The 21234-nt window shown below is 36.3% G+C and overlaps 1 protein-coding gene across 2 annotated transcripts; it reads right to left on the bottom strand.

Moving 5' to 3' along the window:
• Positions 1–5137: 5137 nt before the first annotated feature.
• LOC113317448 lies at positions 5138–8458 on the bottom strand. 2 transcript variants are annotated; one of them, XM_026565566.1, is made up of 5 exons: positions 8201–8458; positions 7083–7171; positions 6283–6459; positions 5788–6071; positions 5143–5658 (listed from the first exon to the last, which is right to left on the bottom strand). In XM_026565566.1, exons 3-5 carry the CDS (start codon positions 6452–6454, stop codon positions 5590–5592), a joined length of 525 nt encoding a protein of 174 aa, XP_026421351.1. In that variant the 5' UTR covers positions 6455–6459; positions 7083–7171; positions 8201–8458; the 3' UTR covers positions 5143–5589. The 2 variants fall into 2 exon arrangements, with proteins under 2 accessions (XP_026421350.1, XP_026421351.1); XM_026565565.1 differs by having other exon boundaries at positions 5138–6071.
• Positions 8459–21234: the final 12776 nt, after the last annotated feature.

Raw genomic sequence — 21234 nt, 5'->3', positions numbered from 1 at the left:
TAAGGTTTATATGGGAGTAATCATGTGGCTAACCTCGGTTAACAATTTTTGAACCAACATGGTGTACACGTTTGGGTACGGTTACATAAACCTAAATGAGGGTACATTTCATTTGTGTGTAACAAGCTAAGTTCGATCTAACGGTCGAAAGATATTAGCTTGGTTGAATCAGGTTTTTCATCTAACGGTGAATATTGAATGATTTGTTACCAAGGTAACTTGGATTGCAAACCATGATTTGAAAAATATATAAAGGATAACTCTAGCAACTGGGAAAACTAATCCCCACACCTCATGTGTGTTACTAGTTGCATAAGTTGAGTCGATTCTCCTTTAACCTTAGGTTTCTTATTGAGACCATGTAGGTTAACGACTTAAAGACCTCATTGGGATTGTGAAGCCAGACCCAACTATTTTCTGTATAGTTATGTAATCTGATCTTGTTTTTTCTATCGTGATTGAGTGCAATCATAAGATTGGCTTGAGATATATATATCTTCGATAGGCAAGATAGAAAAGTAGTCACAAACACCTTCGTCTCATCGTTTGTGATTCCACAATAACTTGTTTCGCTATTCGATTAAGTTTATTGTGAGGTTATTGATAATACTAGGTTGTTCTTCGGGAATATAAGTTCGGTTTATCAATTGGTTCCAGTTCACCTTGATCTATCAAAAGACGGAACAAAAACTCTTGGGTATTACTGTGGGAGACAGATTTATTCAATCCTATAAACTTTTCTGTGTGAGACAAATTTGTTTACCAAGTCTTTGACTTTGGGTCGTAGCAACTCTTAGTTGTGGATGAGATCAGCTAAGGGAATCAAGTGCGTAGTATCCTGCTGGGATCAGAGACGTAAGGAATGCAACTGTACCTTGAATCAGTTTGAGATTGCTTAGGCTTCAACTACATTCCAGTCCGAAGTTAATTGGTAGTTGGCTAGAATATGTAGCGGGTTAATACAGTGTGATGTTCAATCCAGACTAGGTTCCAGGGTTTTTCTGCATTTGCGGTTTCCTCGTCAGCAAAAATTTTGTGTTTGTGTTATTTTTTTTCGCATTTTATTTTCTTATATAATTGAAATATCACAGGTTTTGCGTTAAGATTAATCAATTAGAATATCCACCATTTGGTTGTTAATTTACATTGATTGATACTTGAACATTGGTTTTTGGTACCGTTCAAGTTGTTTCACATAATAATCAGGATCGCGGATTTCAATCTGTTTGATTTGCTGATTACATTGTGAAACATAGATATTAAACTCTTTGATATACTTTACTCTAGATTGAGTAAGTCCTCTCAGATTGCCAAACGAATTATTGGGTGTGGTTGTTAGACCCCCCTCCCACCCCCATTTTCAACTGGAATCTTCGAATTTTAGATTTTAGGGTTCACATATATATATATATATATATATATGAGATTTATACCAATTTCATCGATATTTCCAATTCAGAAACTATTCTTATCACATTCTACGGTTCGATCATATCTGATCATCTCAAAAACTAATTTTGAGATATCTTTTTCATTTCAGATTAGTTGAATTAGAGAAGAGATCGTAAATTTAAATCCTTCGAATTGTAATTGATGATTGATTTGTAATACTGAAGAAATTGAATTATTTTAGTTTTCCGTTCTCATATTCTTTTCAGCTTAATTTGAAAAAAAAAATAATAAGAGAAGTAACAATTGAATCCTTCGAACTGTCATGTTAAGTCTATCATCTTCAGATTGAGTACTCGAATCATATCATCAGGAAGGAAAATTCGATTCTTATGTATTTTTACTGATTTGATTTGTTTTTGAATTTTCTTGTTGATTTCAATAGAGAAGCTACAATAATGTTACAATATTTCTTTGTTATTCATATTGAAATCGATTTGCTTCTGTTGATTATTTGTTTATGTTGTTGTTCATATTGAAATCAATATGAATGGAACCTTTTTATTTTCACGTTTAAATTGAGTGAAACCTTTTTTGGTTCCATAATTTTCTTGTAGATATGGACTCTGTTATTGCAGGTATACGTCACAATGAAGCTTTGTTGTCGTATCGCATTGGTTTACGAACAAATCTTGTGGATTTGAAGGATAATATTTGTTTAAAATTGGTTCACTTCTCACGACTCTCTATTGAAATCATTCACTAACTTGGTAATCAGCAAAAGTTTCTTTAATCTGATTTTGATCTTCAATCAACTGTTGTATTTTTTTTGTTCAATAAGTTGCCAACACTAGACTTATATGTACACCATAGAGGTGAGAGTTCAAGTTTATCATGCTATAGAGGTGGGAGTTCAAGTTCATCATGACATATGTTAGAAGTTGTACCTCTTAATCAGGCACTAGTTACCCATACCATTGATTATGATGACCCTAACGTAGTCAAAGAACCGTCGAAATCCGCTCATTGGCTAGGTATTTTTCATAGTGTCGAACAATTGTTTCCATGAGGTGTGTACAAGTGTGTCATGACTTGATAAAATACCATGTTGCATCCGGCTATGCATTTAAGATATAGGAAACGAGAAGTTGTGGATCAGTGCTTGTTGTGATAAGAAGGAGGAGGAACATCCAGTGTAAATGGCACATATATTTATTTCTTGTGATTCTATCGAAGTAAGTACCTTTATTATCAAGTTAAATAATCAACATACTTGTGGCGTTTGATTTATTAACATACCACGTGTATCAAAAAAGTTAATAAGTTCCTTGATCAAGGATGAGATTAAACAGAACCCGAAGAAGAAGACTAAGGAGATTATGCAAATATTTACAAGAGAGTATGGATTTGACACAAGTGGTTATCATGCATACGCAGAGAATATATATGCATTGAATATGGCATGTGGAGAGGAATCAGATGTTATATTCGACTCAATTAGATACTCATGGAAGACGTCCGTCCAACACACCTTATTCATCTCAAATACCAAGTATAAGTATTTTGCAGCCAGAGTTTTCCCACCTTTGTTCGGGACGAATACCGAAACCAAAATGAACATAACAAATAACTTGACGAAGTCATCAGCTTTGGTTTCATCCGCTGCGGTTTCCATCATACAACGTTTAATATCATTTTTGTGCGTCTTCTTATCTCCCCTAAAATATTGAGCCACGAACATGTTAACCTTTTTAATCAGCTCTTCATCTATGTTTACTTCTACATCCTTCATCATTTGTAGACTAAAAATCACAACGAAATGTTCTGAAATAGTCTACAGTGTCATTTCCTTTGATCTTATTACTCTGAAACAATCTGGGAGCTTACGACGATCTCTTTGTTTAAGTAAATTTAAAATCATCGTGATGGATTTCATATTTTTATTTAGCTCGTCTTCTTTCAATACACCATCATAGAAGGGCTCGAAGAAACGTCAAAATGGACATGATACAAGAGCCTTCGTATGCAGTTTTTTGTTATGTATTAAAGCTTGTTGTTACCGCGTGCAAATGGTGCAACGAGCACCTATACGACTTTGTTTCTCTTTTTTTCCTTGTTGTTAAATCATATGTAAACTAAAGCACCAACAAAATTCAAGCATATATATGATATAAAGGGATATTATGAAACCAAATTAATTCCAACTTGCAGCAAATTCAAGAGTAATCTATTAAAGTGTTCATGCTCACTTAACACATGGTTATGTAAGAATACATCAAACAAACACATGATTAGGTAATAATACATCAAACAAACACATGGTCATCGCGAAACCAAAGTAGAATTGGTGTTACCAAATATAACAATTGAAAAGTATAGCATAGCAAACATTATCAGTTATGGTGGAACCAATATAACAATTGGAAAATGATGAAACCAAAAATGGTTTCATCAAAAATACCAGATTATACCAGCAACACCAAACCATCAAAATGATGAAACCATATGTAAACTATAAGCACCAAACAAAATGATGAAACCATAACCATATGTGTTGATTAATTATGATCAGTCTACTAGATTAATCCCAAACTTAACAAATGAAATCAAAAAAATTGAAAGATTGAACCTAGACCAAACAAAATACATAAACAAAACGGACTTTAGCATCCAAAACAAGAATAAACTAACATTGTCGAACCAATATTGGTAGAACCAACAAGGGAAGAATGATGAAACCAAAAATGGTTTCATCAAATCTGACCATAATTAACCAACACGACCAAACTAGTATTGGTGGAACCAAATTGGACAAGGGAAGAATGATGAAACCATTTTCGGTTTTGTCAAAACCACCAGAATTAATCAACACACCAACGAAGTTTTGGTTTATGTAACTAACAGAAAATCAATTATGAAACTACAAAAACCTAAGTATGAAATCACGTGATGAAACCTAATTTATGCAAAATCAGTGACGAAACAAAAATTTGTGAAACCAAAAATCACAGTTTACAAATGCATGTTGATTTTCAACCATCACGGAAGAACAATGGAACAATGAAGATGAACAATAGTGAAACAAATCACTGGTTAACAAAATCGTTGAAGAAAAATGAAATCACTAAAGAACATCTGAAGAACAATAAAGTCGATGAAATAAATGATGATTTACCATTTGGAGATTGTTTGACCACTTTCTTAAGATTTTTCTTCATCTTTTCGACTTGTTTTTTCTCTTACTTCACCATTTTTTGATTTATGTCAAAATCAAAATGAAACTTAAACCTAATTTGATACCGATTAAGGTCAGATTTCTTGTTATTGAGTTCATAAAACTGTTTTGTGGAATAAGAAGAATGAGGAATCAAAATTGGTTTCAGATCTTGGTTTATGGTTTCTGGGTTTTAAGGGAAGAAAAGAGAAGGTTTAATCGAAATTAGCCGATACGGAAGAAAATAGACGGTATCAGATTTTAATGAGGTGGGGAAATTTTCGTGGGCTGAAATATATGAGAGGGTGATTTAGATGGTTTATGTCAAATGTGGTTTTTGTGTTGATTTTGTTTTGATGAGTCTTTTTTAGATGGATCAAAAATGTGATTTTTGTGTTGATTTAGTTTTGATGAGTCTTTTTTAGATGGATAAAAAATATGGATAAAAATATGTATATTCCCGTACAATTATCCTCCTTGACCTATCACACACAAGCAGAGGCAGATAGGTGTTTATGACAATCCAGAACATAAATAAATTGATTAAAAACTGAATTAGTTGTTTTTAGGGAACTATTTTAAAATCTGAAATATTTTAACTAACAGTAGAAATCAACATTTTAATTAAGTCTACGATATCAAGTAGAGCACAAAGCTAAATACATGTACTTTTTAGTGCACAACACATAAAATTAACATCATAAATATTGAAATTTAAGGTTCCACTTCCTTCTTAATCACTCTCCTCTACTTCCTCCTCAACCACTTTCCTTCTCATTTAAGCATAATATGCTCCCACAATTTTCTTCAAATCATCATATCTGTACTCGGTCACCTATCCATTTCTGTTTATAACTCTGATATCAATATATCCATATTTTAAATCTTTTTCCTTCTTTATGACACTTCCAAAAGCAAACTTAATCACATTAATTGCTTGATTAATAGTTCTGGTTTCAAAATGCTCCATTTGGTGTCTAATCAGATCAGACACCAAATGGAGGAGGAGGCGATCCTGCTACAAACCTGTTCGGTATGCTAATATCACCAGATTGGTTGATATACCAATTTAGAATTGGTATATCAACCTGCTACAAACCTGGTGATATTAGCATACCGAACAGGTTTGTAGCAGGAGGCGATCCTGCTACAAACCTGTTCGGTATGCTAATATCACCAGATTGGTTGATATACCTCAAATCTAATTTAGAATTGCCAAGAAAATCTTTGTCAACTCCCGCTATGAAGAGATGAAAAATTGCACCACCAATAAGAAATGAATTTGCAAATTTCGACACTTTATCTGAAAGGCTTTTAATGGTTGGTCTAGAAATGAACTTTTCCTTAGCCCCTCGCACTTCCTCTGCAACCCTATTCACTAATGGACATAATATACGATGGCCACCAACTCCACACAACACTAGTTTTGGATTTCCATCGATGACAAACAATCTGTCATACTCTGAATCTATATGAAACACCATGCACGAAAATAAATAAATAAGCATAACTATACAACAAAAAGCTAACCACCAATTGGTATTGTTTGTCTCAATATTTATGTTTTTTTGTCTAAAAAGAAAAACTCAACATTCATGCTTTTTTATCCAAAAAGAAAACATATCTATTGAAAACGATACGATATTCATGTAATTTTGAATAAAGTAGTCGATAATTACCTTTTTTAGGGTATACTTCTACAAGGGTATCGGGATTATCATCATCACCCACCACATGAAATTGCTTGAGACACGAAACTACAATCCCGTCATCACATACAATCCCGATCATGTTGCCAAAATTATCTATAGAACTTACAGGAGAACTGTCATCATCCTTACGATCATCCATCGTATCTACATACATTAAATCCATCATCATTATTATGTTTTCAGTCACTCAATATATCGATACACTGACAATACATAATCAGCAGAAACCCTAACTGAATACTAATCAAAATGATTGATAACTATGGATCAAACCTAAAAGTAACAGTATGTCGTTTGATAACATGACAATAAAAAGAGAAAATTGAACATCAAGTGTACTATTGACGATAATGTTTATATCCCTTGGGGAAACTAAGGGTTTGACGTCCATGTTAGATTCAGCTTATGTTACTGTCACTAAGAAGTTCATAATTCAAGTTCGGTTGTTCACAGTAGAGATAAGATTCAGATAATACTTACGCGTGTTCATAATTCAAGTCAATTGTTCACAGTAGAGGATTCAGATTATACATACATGGGAACAACATTACGACTCAAATATTCAAAATTTAGAAAGTTCATAGTGGTTTAAATTCAAGCACACTGAAATCTAAAAGACCTATATGCATTGGCTCTAAATACAAATAATGTGGCTGTCAATGGGTTCAGAAATTAATTTGGTAACCTCAGATTTCTAGATTGGAGGTGTTGATTTAGAGAACAAATGGATGGACCAACGAACGAAAAAGTATATATAATCCTCTCACCAAATTCGCTAGTTTTCAGAGTTGCTCTTAGCAATCAATGAACTCGAATTCTTCCTGTAAATCAGCACCGAGCGTCTGAAATGCCTCACCTATACCACAAATGAAAGAAAGGTTACTTCTTCAATGCACCATTCAACATACAATTGTATGCATACATTAACGCAAGCAAACAACAAACAACTAGTTCCATTCAGTCTATTCAGATAAGGCGAGTGCCAACAGGAAAACTAAGGCAAGTGACAACTACACTAACACTACATTGTAAACCAAATTATGCAGTTGCAAGACTCGTGCATGCTATTTGGTTCAAGCACAAGGTCAAACACTACGAATGCATCTTAAAACCTAGCAACTCAGCTCAGCCACAAACCAACCAACAAGCTCTTTTTCCGCATCCACAAATTCCGAGCTCATAGCTTAACTTCCTCGAGAAATTTTTTATTGATTTAATTTAAGTTCACCAAAAGATCAAGTGAAAACAGACAGTCAAGGAACTATAATAAATAATAACAGAGGACACATGCTACATGTGTATATACGACAGTAAGCAACATTAACTTTTTCAAAAACGTGTAAGACTAAGCTACTCCATCTTTTTCTTGTTCTCCAACTGAGCATCATGTACAAACCATACAAACTGAAAGGTTCAGTAGAGATTATGGCGTGAACTGTGTCTTTTTTGTCCTTTGGAAAATAAATAGAACTAATCCTTGCCAAAGCAATAATGATGCAGTATGAAAGAAAATCTGCTATGTCTATCTGCTTCAAGGACACATGCTACAGATACCAATGTAAACCAATAGGGACCAACCATAAGAACAATGACTGATATTTAAAGCATCCAAATAAACTTGAAATTAGAATGTAAATGCAGATTCCAGAAATTTAAAATCCATCAAAATATGATAACAGGTGATATGCCAATAATAAATGTAAATGCAGAGTTCCCAAACCATTGAAAATTTATAAGTTCCCCATTCTAAAGAGACAATGAGTAGATGTAGATGATAAAAACAAAAGAAATAATTATCTAAGGAGAAGAAGGTAAACCAATAATCTGAAATTAAAAACAAGATAATTCTGACTCATCACAACTTAAGTAAAGTTAGGGTTTATACCTGATAATTAGGGTTTATGACATACAGATCAAAATGCCTGGTATTATGGTATTGATGAAGATGTAAAGATTGAGATCTATTGAGTTTCGGTTTAAGTTATTGATTCTGAAATCAAGTTTCAGATTTATCTCTGGTCAAAAGAACCCAGAGAAAAGGGTTCTCCTCGAGAGGAGAAAGAAAGAGGAAACGTTTGCTGTAGGGTTAAAACGCGTCTATGATGTCTTCTTTTTTCCTGTCCCGGCAGGACAAAGAGGGGTGGAAGTTGGAACAATTTTATAAGACTATTTGATCTCAATTGTTATTTTGTGTATTTATAAGTATTTTTGGAGAAATAAACTCCTATGGAAAAAGTTGCTTGAAAAGTGATGTTTATATTCTCGAAGAAATTATCAAAGGCATCCAGAAATGTGTGGAAGGCACCAAAAAATTACTCAGGGCACCTCCAAAACTACTAAGGGTACCCATGTTGGATATGTGCTAAACGGACTCCACAGACGGACCATCATCTTCTCAATTTGAAATTTTTTTGATGGGCAAATGTTGCAGAATTAGGATTTAATTTTTGGAGTTGTCGTAAGGAGATTCAATCGCTGAAATTAATTGGGTTTGTTCTTTTGGGCCAAACTGGGATGATGTGGGTGTTGGATTTGATTAACGTTGGTTGGATAATTGGTTAGAAGAAAACATGAAAGCACGTCTAAGGGAGGAAAGAAACACTAGATTTTCTGTGATATTATATAGTTGCATGAGCTATAAAAGATATACGACGAGTTTGACTCAATCTATAACGTGTTTGGAGTGTGTTTGACATCAACAGAAGCATGGAAGAGAAACTTAAGGAAAGAAAAATACGTATTTCTATGCAAAAGGAAAGAAGATTTTCTTGACTTATTACAGAGATTTGAAGGCCAGGTTGAGTATAAAAGAGGTGTTGGGAGGTCATAGAAGAGACATTAAGAGTTTGGGACATAATAGAGAATTACACAACAAGAAATCAAGAATTTGAGAATTTTTTCTGTTGCTGCTAGTGTGAAGAACACGACGAACAAATTCCTGCCAATGATTCTCGTTAATAAACTGTGGTCGTTTCTTGGTTTTGCGAAGGTCACTCCAGCGACAATTCAACATTTACAACAACACATTTCTTTGATCGTTTAATTGTAACTGTGAACTTGCAACGAATATAAAGGTTCTAAATTTTCGGTTTTCATTATTTTCTCTCTATTTCATATTTGTAGACAATTTTGTAGCATGAATCAATATTTGAGAGAGTTTACACCACGATGAGCCAATTCTCGCCCAATCAAGGCAAATAGAAGAAGCTATTTGCGCATGATTAATGTGTACCTATTTTATTTTCTTTACTTTTAATTTATAAATCACTGCTTTTGCAGAGTTTTAGATTGTTTGCATAATTTTCTTAATTACTTATGATTCAATTTGATAGGTTATACTTTGTTTAATCAATTGATAGTATATGCTTAGGGAATACAACTAATATTTGAGAATATAATTGATTATATATGAATTAAGAAATGAAAAGACTTACAAGATAATGAGGGTTTTGATATATTTGTAACAATTAGAGCATAGCTCGGTTGAACCCATCAAGCGTTGGTATGTCAAGTTTGATTATTTTAGTGAATCAAAACTTAAGTTAAGAGTCGTTTCATTATGTACTAGAGTCAACTTCGTGTAGGTTAGCTTGAAAGTATTATGATAATGAGACTTTACAAGTATTGCGGAGACTTGAAGATGTGAATAAGCAAGGAGCTACAACGACAACATCGTCCTTCCACTTGAGGTTAGTGATATTTGACTTGAACTGTTTCATTCCCTAACGTATCTTTTAAGTTGTGCATATTTAAAACAAAATGCGAAGCATGTTTGAACTCTAGATAGACATAGTGTTAAGGAATACAATACGAGGTTTATTGCTTAACCATTAAACTTTGTAGATAAGACATCGCCATAATCATTTGAATGCTATTGTGATTATGTATAAGGTGAGGATTTCATCATAGGGAATAATTTTTTTCATGTGTTCTAAGGAAGTAAGTTCATAAACTTGTTTGTGAATCGAAAAGGAAATCGACATGCGTTATTGGTTTTGTTATTCATTGCATATCTTATGAAAAACCAATATGTGTGATTGAGTATAACCGTTCATGACTTGTTGTATTCTTGGTAAAACTATTCACAAAGGCCTGACTTATGTGTTGGTATAACTTTTATTAGTAAAATTGATCTTAAGTAATCACCTGAGATTGTATGATCGAGTTTGTGTTTTTGTCTGACCAAATATGGGTAAAGTGGAACCGATCCTAGTAAGAGGTGCAGTACATCACAAAGGGGAATTGATCCTTGTATGAGGTGCAACAAGTTTATAGCAGAAAGGGGAACCGATCCTATGGACATGTACAACGCGTTTTTAGGCAAAGGGGAACCGATCCTATGGACATGTGCAACACATATAAGTTAGCTAACATATATATATGGGGAACCGATCCTAGTACCTAGTCAACCGAATTTTGGAAAGCTAGTGTGAGTAAGCACAGTACTCACATGGAAGGTAGAACCGAAACTTGTTTTGGTAGAACCGTTAAACCCATGATTTGTGATTGAATGTTATTTGATCAATCGCATAGTTCTGCAAAGTCATATGAACCAATTCTAAACTTGTTGGAAGTGTGGCAAATCGGTTTCAAAGTTGTAAGTATGAAAGAGGACTTACAAAGTTAGAATGTCGATATACTTTGAACACATGCTATGAATGTTTATTATTTAATTGTTCAAAGTTATTCCTTAATAGCTAAGGGAAGAGAATCCCAGGATCGAAACATAAATAAGTTAAGAATCTATTAATTAAGGTTATTAACTTCATTTTTAGGAAAATAAGAATTAATAATGTACATTTACTAATTAGAGATTTTCTGAGAGATTTCGATCATTATTGTTGGACAGAGCATTTCCATGAATTATGGAAACCGAATTTGTGCCTTAATGAATACATGAGAATATTTTCAGTTTTGGAAATTTCCCGGTGTCCAAACTTCCTTGTCTATAAATACTTGAAGTTTGCATTTCTAGCAAACTATTCTTTCGTAACAGCAAACTACCTCTTGTTGTGTTGATACTGGTGAAGCCGCCTATTCGGAGATGAGAGTAACCTAATTATGAGAAATCTCTTACGACCGCTCAGTTTAAAGTCTTCTTTGGGATTGAGAATATCTACGAGTACCGTTGGTGGGAAACTAGATAATTGCGGTTCATCTTTTGTTTTCATTGATTTGATTGACTAACAGCGGTTGAAATTTGATTGCAGCTAGTTTTTTTATGCTTGAGAATCTTTTCTTCTGATATAAGATTCACTCAAACTAGTTCAGAGTTTCGACATGTTTTTATGGGTGAAAACTGTTTCTGCGGTTTTTGGTAAATATGTGTGTGTGTGGATGAGAAACGAATCTAAACCCTAAACAAATGCACTGCACAGGAGTGCTTTCTGATTCGAGAGATCAATCTATACAATTCTGGCCTAAACCAAGAAATGGTCGTTCCAGACTTGCTTCGGTCACAAAGTGAAGGAGATGGGGTTGATCTTGGGGAGGGAAGCGAATAAAGTGTTGAGATTGTGAAGGTGTTGGTTGTTTATGACTTGTATCAGAATATTGAACTGGCTTGTAATAATGTAAGCAATCATCTCTGAGTGTTTTCTATATACGTTGTACCAACACTTGATTTTTGTCTGTTTCTGGAAATAAGGAGGAGAACCTATTTATACAAGCCATTGAGCATAATCCTCGTCTCTCGTGGGAAGTGGAGGAAGTGGAGTGATGAAATAGTGGGGTCGTGTTAGTGTCACACGATCAGTCATTGCCCACTTCTCCCATCATCGCTAACCGTCATGGCTCCTGACACGTTCTTGTGATGGCGCGTTGCACGCTGTAAACAGCCATACCAATACCCCAGTAAGTATCCCCCATTTTGTGACATGTTTGATGTCTCGAATGAGTGGATCGTGGGACCCACTGTAGGAAGTAGCATGTGATGCTAAAATAAATAAGGATTTGATATTTATGAAATATGGCGTATGCTCAATGCATGTAATGAATCGCATACAATCAGCATGTATGAAGCAAAGATGTTTTAAAGCCTAACCGGATAAGTCGCAGACCAAGCGTATTAAAATAGCATCACATCCAACCATCTTTGAGTGATCGTTTGGAGGCTGCATGGGCGAGCCATCTCCTGGCCGATCACTCCCCGTGGAAGAGTGGCGGATGGTGATCACAGAGATGCTTCATTGGTCGTCTAGCTCTTAACCTAGACTGTCCGACCAAGCTAGCGAGGTTGGACGGACGAGATGGTTTAAGACCCTCATCTGCGATTGTTGATGGAATATTAGGGTTTTCAAGAGGTGCGCAAGCATGACTCTTTTGCTCAATCGAATTCAATCATAGACGCCATTTTTGGTGGGATTAATCAGGCATGCGTGCAGACGTCCTGTCAGTGTACATGTCCATGCTGGCTCGTCTCACGAAGGTGCAATCTAGGCCACTCAATTTGACCAACAAAGGTGAGTGGTTGAGATCGGTTTGCGGCAGAAATCCATTGCCGCAAAGGATTTGGAAGCCGCGCGACATGCCTACTTTGGGTACATGTTTCGAGACGTTCGGCCATGGTTGGCCTAGGACGATCATTCATACGTATAGGTGGGCCCACAGTGGTCATGTTGACATGCTTGGGACCTTTTAAGTTTTTATCTACACCCTTCATCTAAGCTTGCGAAGATGGATGGTCGTGATCAAATTGCGACAGTTATGCAGCGCCGTGGTGGGCCCGGGAAAGCGTATAAAATTGAAGCGTAATGAAAACGGGCCTACAGTAATACCGCAAGTGCACGGTCGTCGTTTGTAGCTCGTGCAAGTACGGGTCGATCCACAGAGACTGGGTGTGTTTGGAGTTCTCTAGCTATTTTGGACTCTAATTTGTTGTTGGTTAACTATGAAGCCTTTTGGGCTTTGGGCTTAGGGTACCTTTGGATTATAAGCTTGTTTGATAATGAAGTGAACTGAGCTTGGGCTCAGTTGGTCTTGAAGTGCACTAGGCTTGGCCCTTGAAGTGCACTGGGCTTTGAGTGGCAATGGGCTTTGAATACCCTTGACAGAGAACTAGGCCTTTGGTGGACTGAACTTGAGTTTTGATTTAGCTAGGCCTTTGGGCTTAGCTGTGAACTGAACTGGGCTTGTGCTGTGTTTGGAGCAGTAGCAGCAAACAGGGCTGGGCCTGGAGAAGAAGCAGCAGCAGCAACAGGGGAGGAAGACTAAACTTTGGTCTTAGCTGAGCCAAGCTCAGTTGCAGCAGCAGCAACAGGGGAGGAAGACTAAACTTTGGTCTTAGCTGAGCCAAGCTCAGTTGCAGCAGCAGCAGTGCAAAGGGCAAGTGCTCAGCAGCGAAAGGGAGAGCAGGAGCTGTGCAGGCAGACAAGGAAAAGCAGGCTCTAGGCAGACAGGGCACTAAGTCACACAGGGCCAAGGATGGCATTTACAATGACATGGCAGTGATAAATCAAAGGCAATAGCCAAAGGAAAAGGAAGAACAGGGCACAAAACAGTTATAGAAACAGCTATAAAAACAGTGATAAGAAGCCACAAAAACAGATAGATAACAAAGAAGATCAGGAAAAAATGCTAGGCAGTGGCTGTTTTTGGTTAAATCCTTGTCCCTAATGGAGCTAGGTGGAGGTTCTAGCCTGCCTATGTTCCAGGGCATACATAAATGGAATGGAAGGAGAAGAAGCTTGCTCAACTGTTTACTCCTAGCATTGACTGTCTTTTGACAGCACAATCAATCACAAGCACAGTTGAGCACTAAATTCCTCCATTTCTCAATCAGCTCAATTTACATGAATTGTAACCTAACATTCCACTACTAACAGTGACTTAAGGCATGATTAAACACAAAACTAAGCCTAAACAGGCACTAAACATGACTCATTACCCTAAACAGTGAATTAAAACAACAACAAAAAGAAATTACAACATAACTAAACACTAAACATAACAGTGATTCAAACATGGAATTAAACCTAAACAGGATACTAACATAACATTTGCACAAAATCAAAACAATTAAAATTAAACTGACCTAACATATAACATGAAATTAAAATTAAACATTTCTGAAAATTAAATTGATTCTAAAAAAAACTTCATTGAAACTTAAAGCAAACAGAAATAACAAAAAACAATTGAGAATTAAAATTAAACTAAACCCTAATTTTACTGAGATAGAAATTGAAATTTTAAAAAACTAAATTAAACCTAATTGGAGACTTGGCTAGTCCAAGCACACACTCTCTCTGCTCTACATCACCCACTATTTATATCACCAAATACCCAATTTTTCCGAAACCCTAGAATTGAAATTAGGGTTTTCAATTTCCGAAATTTACTCACCAAAACTTTGAATTGACGTCGCCCCATGTCTTCTCGGCCTCTCTCGGTTCTTCTCCTGCTCCCAATCGCTACAATTGCTCCCTAATTTGAGGTGTTTTATCAACCCTCACCTAGGTCAGTTGGTGAGAGAGGTTAAAGCACTTCGAATTAGGGGGATGGGTCGTGTCGGGTAATGATGGAGATGGTGGAGTTGGTGGTAGTTGGTGTAGGTGGTGGCGATGGCAGTGGAAGTAGCAGGTGGAGGTGATGGTGGCGGAATGGGTGTTTCTGCAGAGGAATGGGGGAGAAGAAGTCGATGGGAATGATGGAGGGTATGTTTGGTTAAGGTATAGGCATTAGGTACTAGAGTGTTGGTCGGGTGTAGCGGATTTCGATGTTGGCGAATCTGAGTCACTGGATGTGAAGCTGTAGGTGAATCGGATGGCTACCCCTGAAGAGTCTGGTAGCGACCGTCGGATGTCTTGATACAACGAAGTTAACGGCGAAGATCGAGGTTAGGTGTTGTAGTGTTTAGCGGAAGTATCGCTATTTGATGCGCAGGCAAAGAAGCGACCGTAGGATCTAAATGTGATCTAATCTGAAGGCTTGGAATTTAGGTACTATGGTGTTTTGGAGAGACTTCAGATTTTGATGCTCTACGAAGGATCGACCATTGGATGATGAGATGGATCCGATCTAACGGTTGAGAATGGAGGTGGGTATGGATATAGAAAATGGGTTTGGGTAAGGGTTTTGGGCCTTGGGTATGCCAAGCCCATATCTTCTTCAAGAACAATTCTTCCTTCTTGAGCCCATTCCTAGCTTTTTGGACGTGCGCTCCATTCTTTGCGGCTTCCTTGCGTAATTTCTTCCGGCTTTTCACCACTCTTCAGCTCTTTTCGCTCCGCAAGTCATCCAGACTTTATTTATTACCTAAAAATGCAAAATTAAGTAAGAAAAATATTTATTCTTGAAAACAATGAAAATACAAAATATGGGATAAAATGTAGAATTAATGTACAAAAGATGAGTTAAAATGCCAACAAAAAGGGATAAATATATACATTATTTGGCACTCATCAAATACCCCCAAACCTGAATTTTACTTGTCCTCAAGTAAAACAAAACTAAGGAAATCCTAACTATACCACCGTCGCTGGTCTCTCGAATGCATTTAGTGTATGCAGTAAGCCTTTTAAACCACTAAGTGTCCCCAGTGGACGAGTTGAAGTCTCGTGAAGGTTTGCTTAGAACGTACCTACAAAGTTCTAGGTCAAAATATAAGCTCAGATTCCATCAAATGTGACATGTGCAAGTCAGTTTAAGCTCACAGCAAAATGGAGATGTCAATCTAGCTATCAAAGGCACAATCCTAGCACTGATAACAAAAAAAAGACATGTGATAAGAGTGTAAAGTGTATCTACACATGTGTAAAGAAAGATCTGAAGTTATGACTACTAATCACCAAGAGATAGTTTCTCAGGCTAAGAACCAAGGTCGAAATCTAGCTAGCTGTCCGGACTTTACGAGAATTGTGAATGAGTTGGAGGTATTTCACAATTACTCGCGTTGTACATCAATGGCATACACCCTCCTTGCTTATTACAATGAAACAACAAAATGACTCTTTACATGACTCTTATTTACATTGACTACTCTCTTTTTATTTTTGGAGCAAGAGATGATGGAATTGATAAATACTTGATTTTTTTGTATTTTTCTGATATATATATATATATTTTTTTTTTTGAATATATACATCGTTTTTTTTTTTTTTTTTTTTGAAAAAGGAAACACTTTTGATACATATACAAAAGGAAACAAAAATTACATGACACTTTGCAAGAGGTAGCCCTTTTTGATGCACCCAGTTAAATTCGATGGTTGTCTTTCTTAATATAACCTCCACCTTCTATCCCAACCAACCAAAGAACAAGCTATTCAAGTTTCGTTCAGTATTCTAAAGTGATTGGCAATCGTAACTTCCTATCAAACACCTTGAAGATCGAGGCCATACATGTATTGGTAGATCGTGCGCGTGCAAATTTCTTATCACTATGTGAATTGTGCTAGAATCAGGGTGCCTAAATATCTAGACTAAGACTCCTAATAATTACATATTTGCACAAGAGTCAACATTTCAAGGTAAATGAGCTCCATTTTTATGATTTTTTAATTTTTTAATTTTTTATTTTGATTTTTCAATTTTTTTGGAATTTTTCAATTTTTTCAAAAAGAAGAAGGAGTTCGATTTCAATTATAGCATATTATCATGGTATCTACTCTATACCCCCAAACCTAAACTAAACATTGTCCTCAATGTTTCAAAATATGAACAAAATTATAATACAACATATGAAGAGGATCATGTTGAGTAGAGAAAAAGGAAAGAGAATACCCGATTTCGGCGAAAGCAATAATAAAACTCTGTTATTCAAGGCAAAAATCCAACATATTTCAGCCGAGATCATATTGGATTAGCAAAATATATACAAAATGAACAAAAAGGTTTTAAAATTTATCTACTTGATTATATACAAAAATTCACCATACACTAACAATCTAAAGAGTTGAGGATCAACCCAAAAGACAAAGTGTAAAGGTTTCAACAGCTTCACACAATAATAATATGGTAGGCATGCAAGTGAAGTTGTGAAACAAAATGAGCTACCCCCAAACCTGGATTTTACAGAAGATATAATTTTGAAAACAAAATCGCGCAGTTTCGGGGGTTCATCATGCAAAAGGTCTAGCTCAAAGTGAACTGTGCTAGGGACGGGCAAACATGCTAATTCCAACTGTGGTTCCTCAAATGTATTATACTTAGAAGCGAAATAGTCCAAAAGGACTTGGGAAGCATACAGTTCCAATCCTAGATTAGGAATTTTCAGTAAAATCGGTTTGACAATATGGGTACAAACCAAATCTAGGTTGGGTGGAAGGCCATCAGATTGTGACTTAGGTAGAAGAATAGGCATATCATTATCAATCAAATCAAAATCTCCTAACTCATCTACACATGTCACGTCATGCTCACAATCATCAATCAAATTGGCAAGATCACAATCAGAATCATCAACATCATCAACAAATTTATTCTCATGCATCGGCAAATCAGGAGAAATATCACAATGTGACCTAGGTAGAGAATCAGACACATCAAGTATATTTTCATGCATATTAGCATTAGTGTCTACAAAAGATTCAACTATTCCTATGTCATGCTCATCTTCACAGAATAATTGTACGAATCCCATGTCAATATCAAAATCATATGAATTACAATGAGTATTAGAAAAAACAATATTCATGAAGGTCGAGGGAGAGAAGCCATATGTTATTGAACCAACAGGTTCCACAATATTTTCATGTTCTTCTAACATATCATCATAATCATCATAATCATCATCATGGTAGCATGCATATTGGTCCTCATTAACAGTGGTGGTGTCATTAGTCGATTCATGTTCCTCTAAATTAGGTTCGTATTCAACATCATTTACATGAATGGGACTAGACACTTCATTAGGGACAACATACATTTCCTCATGAATTTCCTCCTTTTGTAGGTGAAGCAAAATCTGATCTAAATGTGCATGAATTCGTGATGTAGATCTATCATAGTCTTGCTTGCAGAGTCTTAAAGCTTCTGTGGTGGAGTCTGAATCCATTGGAGTACCAAATTCTTCATGTTCAAATTGTGGTGAATGATACATGTGTGCATGGTCATTAGGGTTTACAAAATATTGATCGCAATCCTCAAAGGATTGATTATGGTCCCAATGACTACCATTCTCACAATTTATGGGCATTTCATACCTTGGATTTTCTCTACATTGCCTAAAATTATGCAAAATATGACAATTCTCAACAGGGTGGTCTAAACTACCACATGCGGGACATGCATAGATTTCAGGTTGCCTAAGAAAATTAGATGTGACAGATTCCTCATGTGATTGCATTTCTAAAGCTGTGATTCGAGCTTCTATTTGATCCATAAGTGATGATTGTGTGAGTGAGGCTCTAGCAGAATGTTCATTTTCACGTTGCGATGAATGATGCATGTGTGAATGGTTATTAGGGTTCATGTATTGAGGCTCGGGACTTTGAAAATGTCCATTATAATTCCTATAACTATTGACATCATGGAATGGGGGAGGATCACAATGTGAATTTGGCCCGTAAGCAAGTTCTCTAAGTGTTTTGTTTCCACTCCCCGAAGCAGGCCAAAATCTAGACATGATTGGCTTAAAAGCTAAGTAACTATGTACAAAGCTCAGAATTTGGTTTTTAAAGGGTTTGGATTTTTGGGAAAATTTTGGTTTTGGTGGGAGACATTTGAAAATTTGGTTTTGAAATGGGAGTAAAATAAAACTTTTGGTTTAAGATGGGATAAAGAAGAAAAAATTTGGTTTAAAATGGGAGCAAGTAAAATTTGTTTTTTTTTTTTTTTTTTTTTTTTTTTTTTTTTTAAAAGAAAATAAAATTTGGTTTTTGAATGGGAGCAAGCCCACTATTGGTTTTGTGTTTGCTTTGGCTCAGCTGGTTTGAAAACGTTTGGTGAAACTGAGTCCAAAATCTCGGCCTAGAATTTGGGTACTCGGCCCACTAACGAGTTAACCTAGCGTGATCGGTTACAAGCTCAGCTGGGTTTAAAAACCCAGAATACAAAATACAAGTCCAAATTAAACAAGCTCACAAAAATTAAATACAAGCCCACAAATTAAACAAACAAGCCCACAAAAATTAATTACAAACCCAACAGAAAATAAAAAGCCCAAAAATTGGCTTTAATATTACAAGCCCACAATTAAAAATTGGAAGCCCACAATTCGGGTTCTCTTAAATGGGTTACCTTTTAAGCACAGCCCAGCTGCTCTGATATTGTTGCAAAAACCCAGTTGGGCTTTGGTTCTTTTCCTTGGTGGCGTCCCAGCAGAGGAAAAACAGGTTTAGAACAGCAGGTCCAACAGCAAATGAAGTGAAGCAGATGCAGATGCAAATGCTATGCAGTGAAATGCAAAAATAGCTAATAAGACTACAAGAAAAACACAGCACCAGTCCCCGGTAACGGCGCCAAAAACTTGGTGGGCCCGGGAAAGCGTATAAAATTGAAGCGTAATGAAAACGGGCCTACAGTAATACCGCAAGTGCACGGTCGTCGGTTGTAGCTCGTGCAAGTACGGGTCGATCCACAGAGACTGGGTGTGTTTGGAGTTCTCTAGCTATTTTGGACTCTAATTTGTTGTTGGTTAACTATGAAGCCTTTTGGGCTTTGGGCTTAGGGTACCTTTGGATTATAGGCTTGTTTGATAATGAAGTGAACTGAGCTTGGGCTCAGTTGGTCTTGAAGTGCACTAGGCTTGGCCCTTGAAGTGCAATGGGCTTTGAGTGGCAATGGGCTTTGAATACCCTTGACAGAGAACTAGGCCTTTGGTGGACTGAACTTGAGTTTTGATTTAGCTAGGCCTTTGGGCTTAGCTGTGAACTGAACTGGGCTTGTGCTGTGTTTGGAGCAGTAGCAGCAAACAGGGCTGGGCCTGGAGAAGAAGAAGCAGCAGCAACAGGGGAGGAAGACTAAACTTTGGTCTTAGCTGAGCCAAGCTCAGTTGCAGCAGCAGCAACAGGGGAGGAAGACTAAACTTTGGTCTTAGCTGAGCCAAGCTCAGTTGCAGCAGCAGCAGTGCAAAGGGCAGGTGCTCAGCAGCGAAAGGGAGAGCAGGAGCTGTGCAGGCAGACAAGGAAAAGCAGGCTCTAGGCAGACAGGGAACTAAGTCACACAGGGCCAAGGATGGCATTTACAATGACATGGCAGTGATAAATCAAAGGCAATGGCCAAAGGCAAAGGAAGAACATGGCACAAAACAGTTATAGAAACAGCTATAAAAACAGTGATAAGAAGCCACAAAAACAGATAGATAACAAAGAAGATCAGGAAAAAATGCTAGGCAGTGGCTGTTTTTGGTTAAATCCTTGTCCCTAATGGAGCTAGGTGGAGGTTCTAGCCTGCCTATGTTCCAGGGCATACATAAATGGAATGGAAGGAGAAGAAGCTTGCTCAACTGTTTACTCCTAGCATTGACTGTCTTTTGACAGCACAATCAATCACAAGCACAGTTGAGCACTAAATTCCTCCATTTCTCAATCAGCTCAATTTACATGAATTGTAACCTAACATTCCACTACTAACAGTGACTTAAGGCATGATTAAACACAAAACTAAGCCTAAACAGGCACTAAACATGACTCAATACCCTAAACAGTGAATTAAAACAACAACAAAAATAAATTACAACATAACTAAACACTAAACATAACAGTGATTCAAACATGGAATTAAACCTAAACAGGATACTAACATAACATTTGCACAAAATCAAAACAATTAAAATTAAACTGACCTAACATATAACATGAAATTAAAATTAAACATTTCTGAAAATTAAAATGATTCTAAAAAAAAACTTCATTGAAACTTAAAGCAAACAGAAATAACAAAAAACAATTGAGAATTAAAATTAAACTAAACCCTAATTTTACTGAGATAGAAATTGAAATTTTAAAAAACTAAATTAAACCTAATTGGAGACTTGGCT

The sequence above is a fragment of the Papaver somniferum genome, chromosome 10, assembly GCF_003573695.1.
Source record: "Papaver somniferum cultivar HN1 chromosome 10, ASM357369v1, whole genome shotgun sequence".
Lineage (NCBI taxonomy): Eukaryota > Viridiplantae > Streptophyta > Magnoliopsida > Ranunculales > Papaveraceae > Papaver > Papaver somniferum.
Note: the sequence above shows the minus strand (reverse complement) of the source record. Positions and strands in the feature narration are given on the sequence as shown.

Bases quoted from the DNA above. Each gene is read 5' to 3' on its own strand.
- LOC113317448 (XM_026565565.1), bottom strand. From the start codon at position 6,454: ATGGATGATCGTAAGGATGATGACAGTTCTCCTGTAAGTTCTATAGAT. The intron at 6,072-6,282 runs GTAATTATCGAC...TGTTTCATATAG, and splicing joins AGAAGTATACCCTAAAAAAG to ATTCAGAGTATGACAGATTG.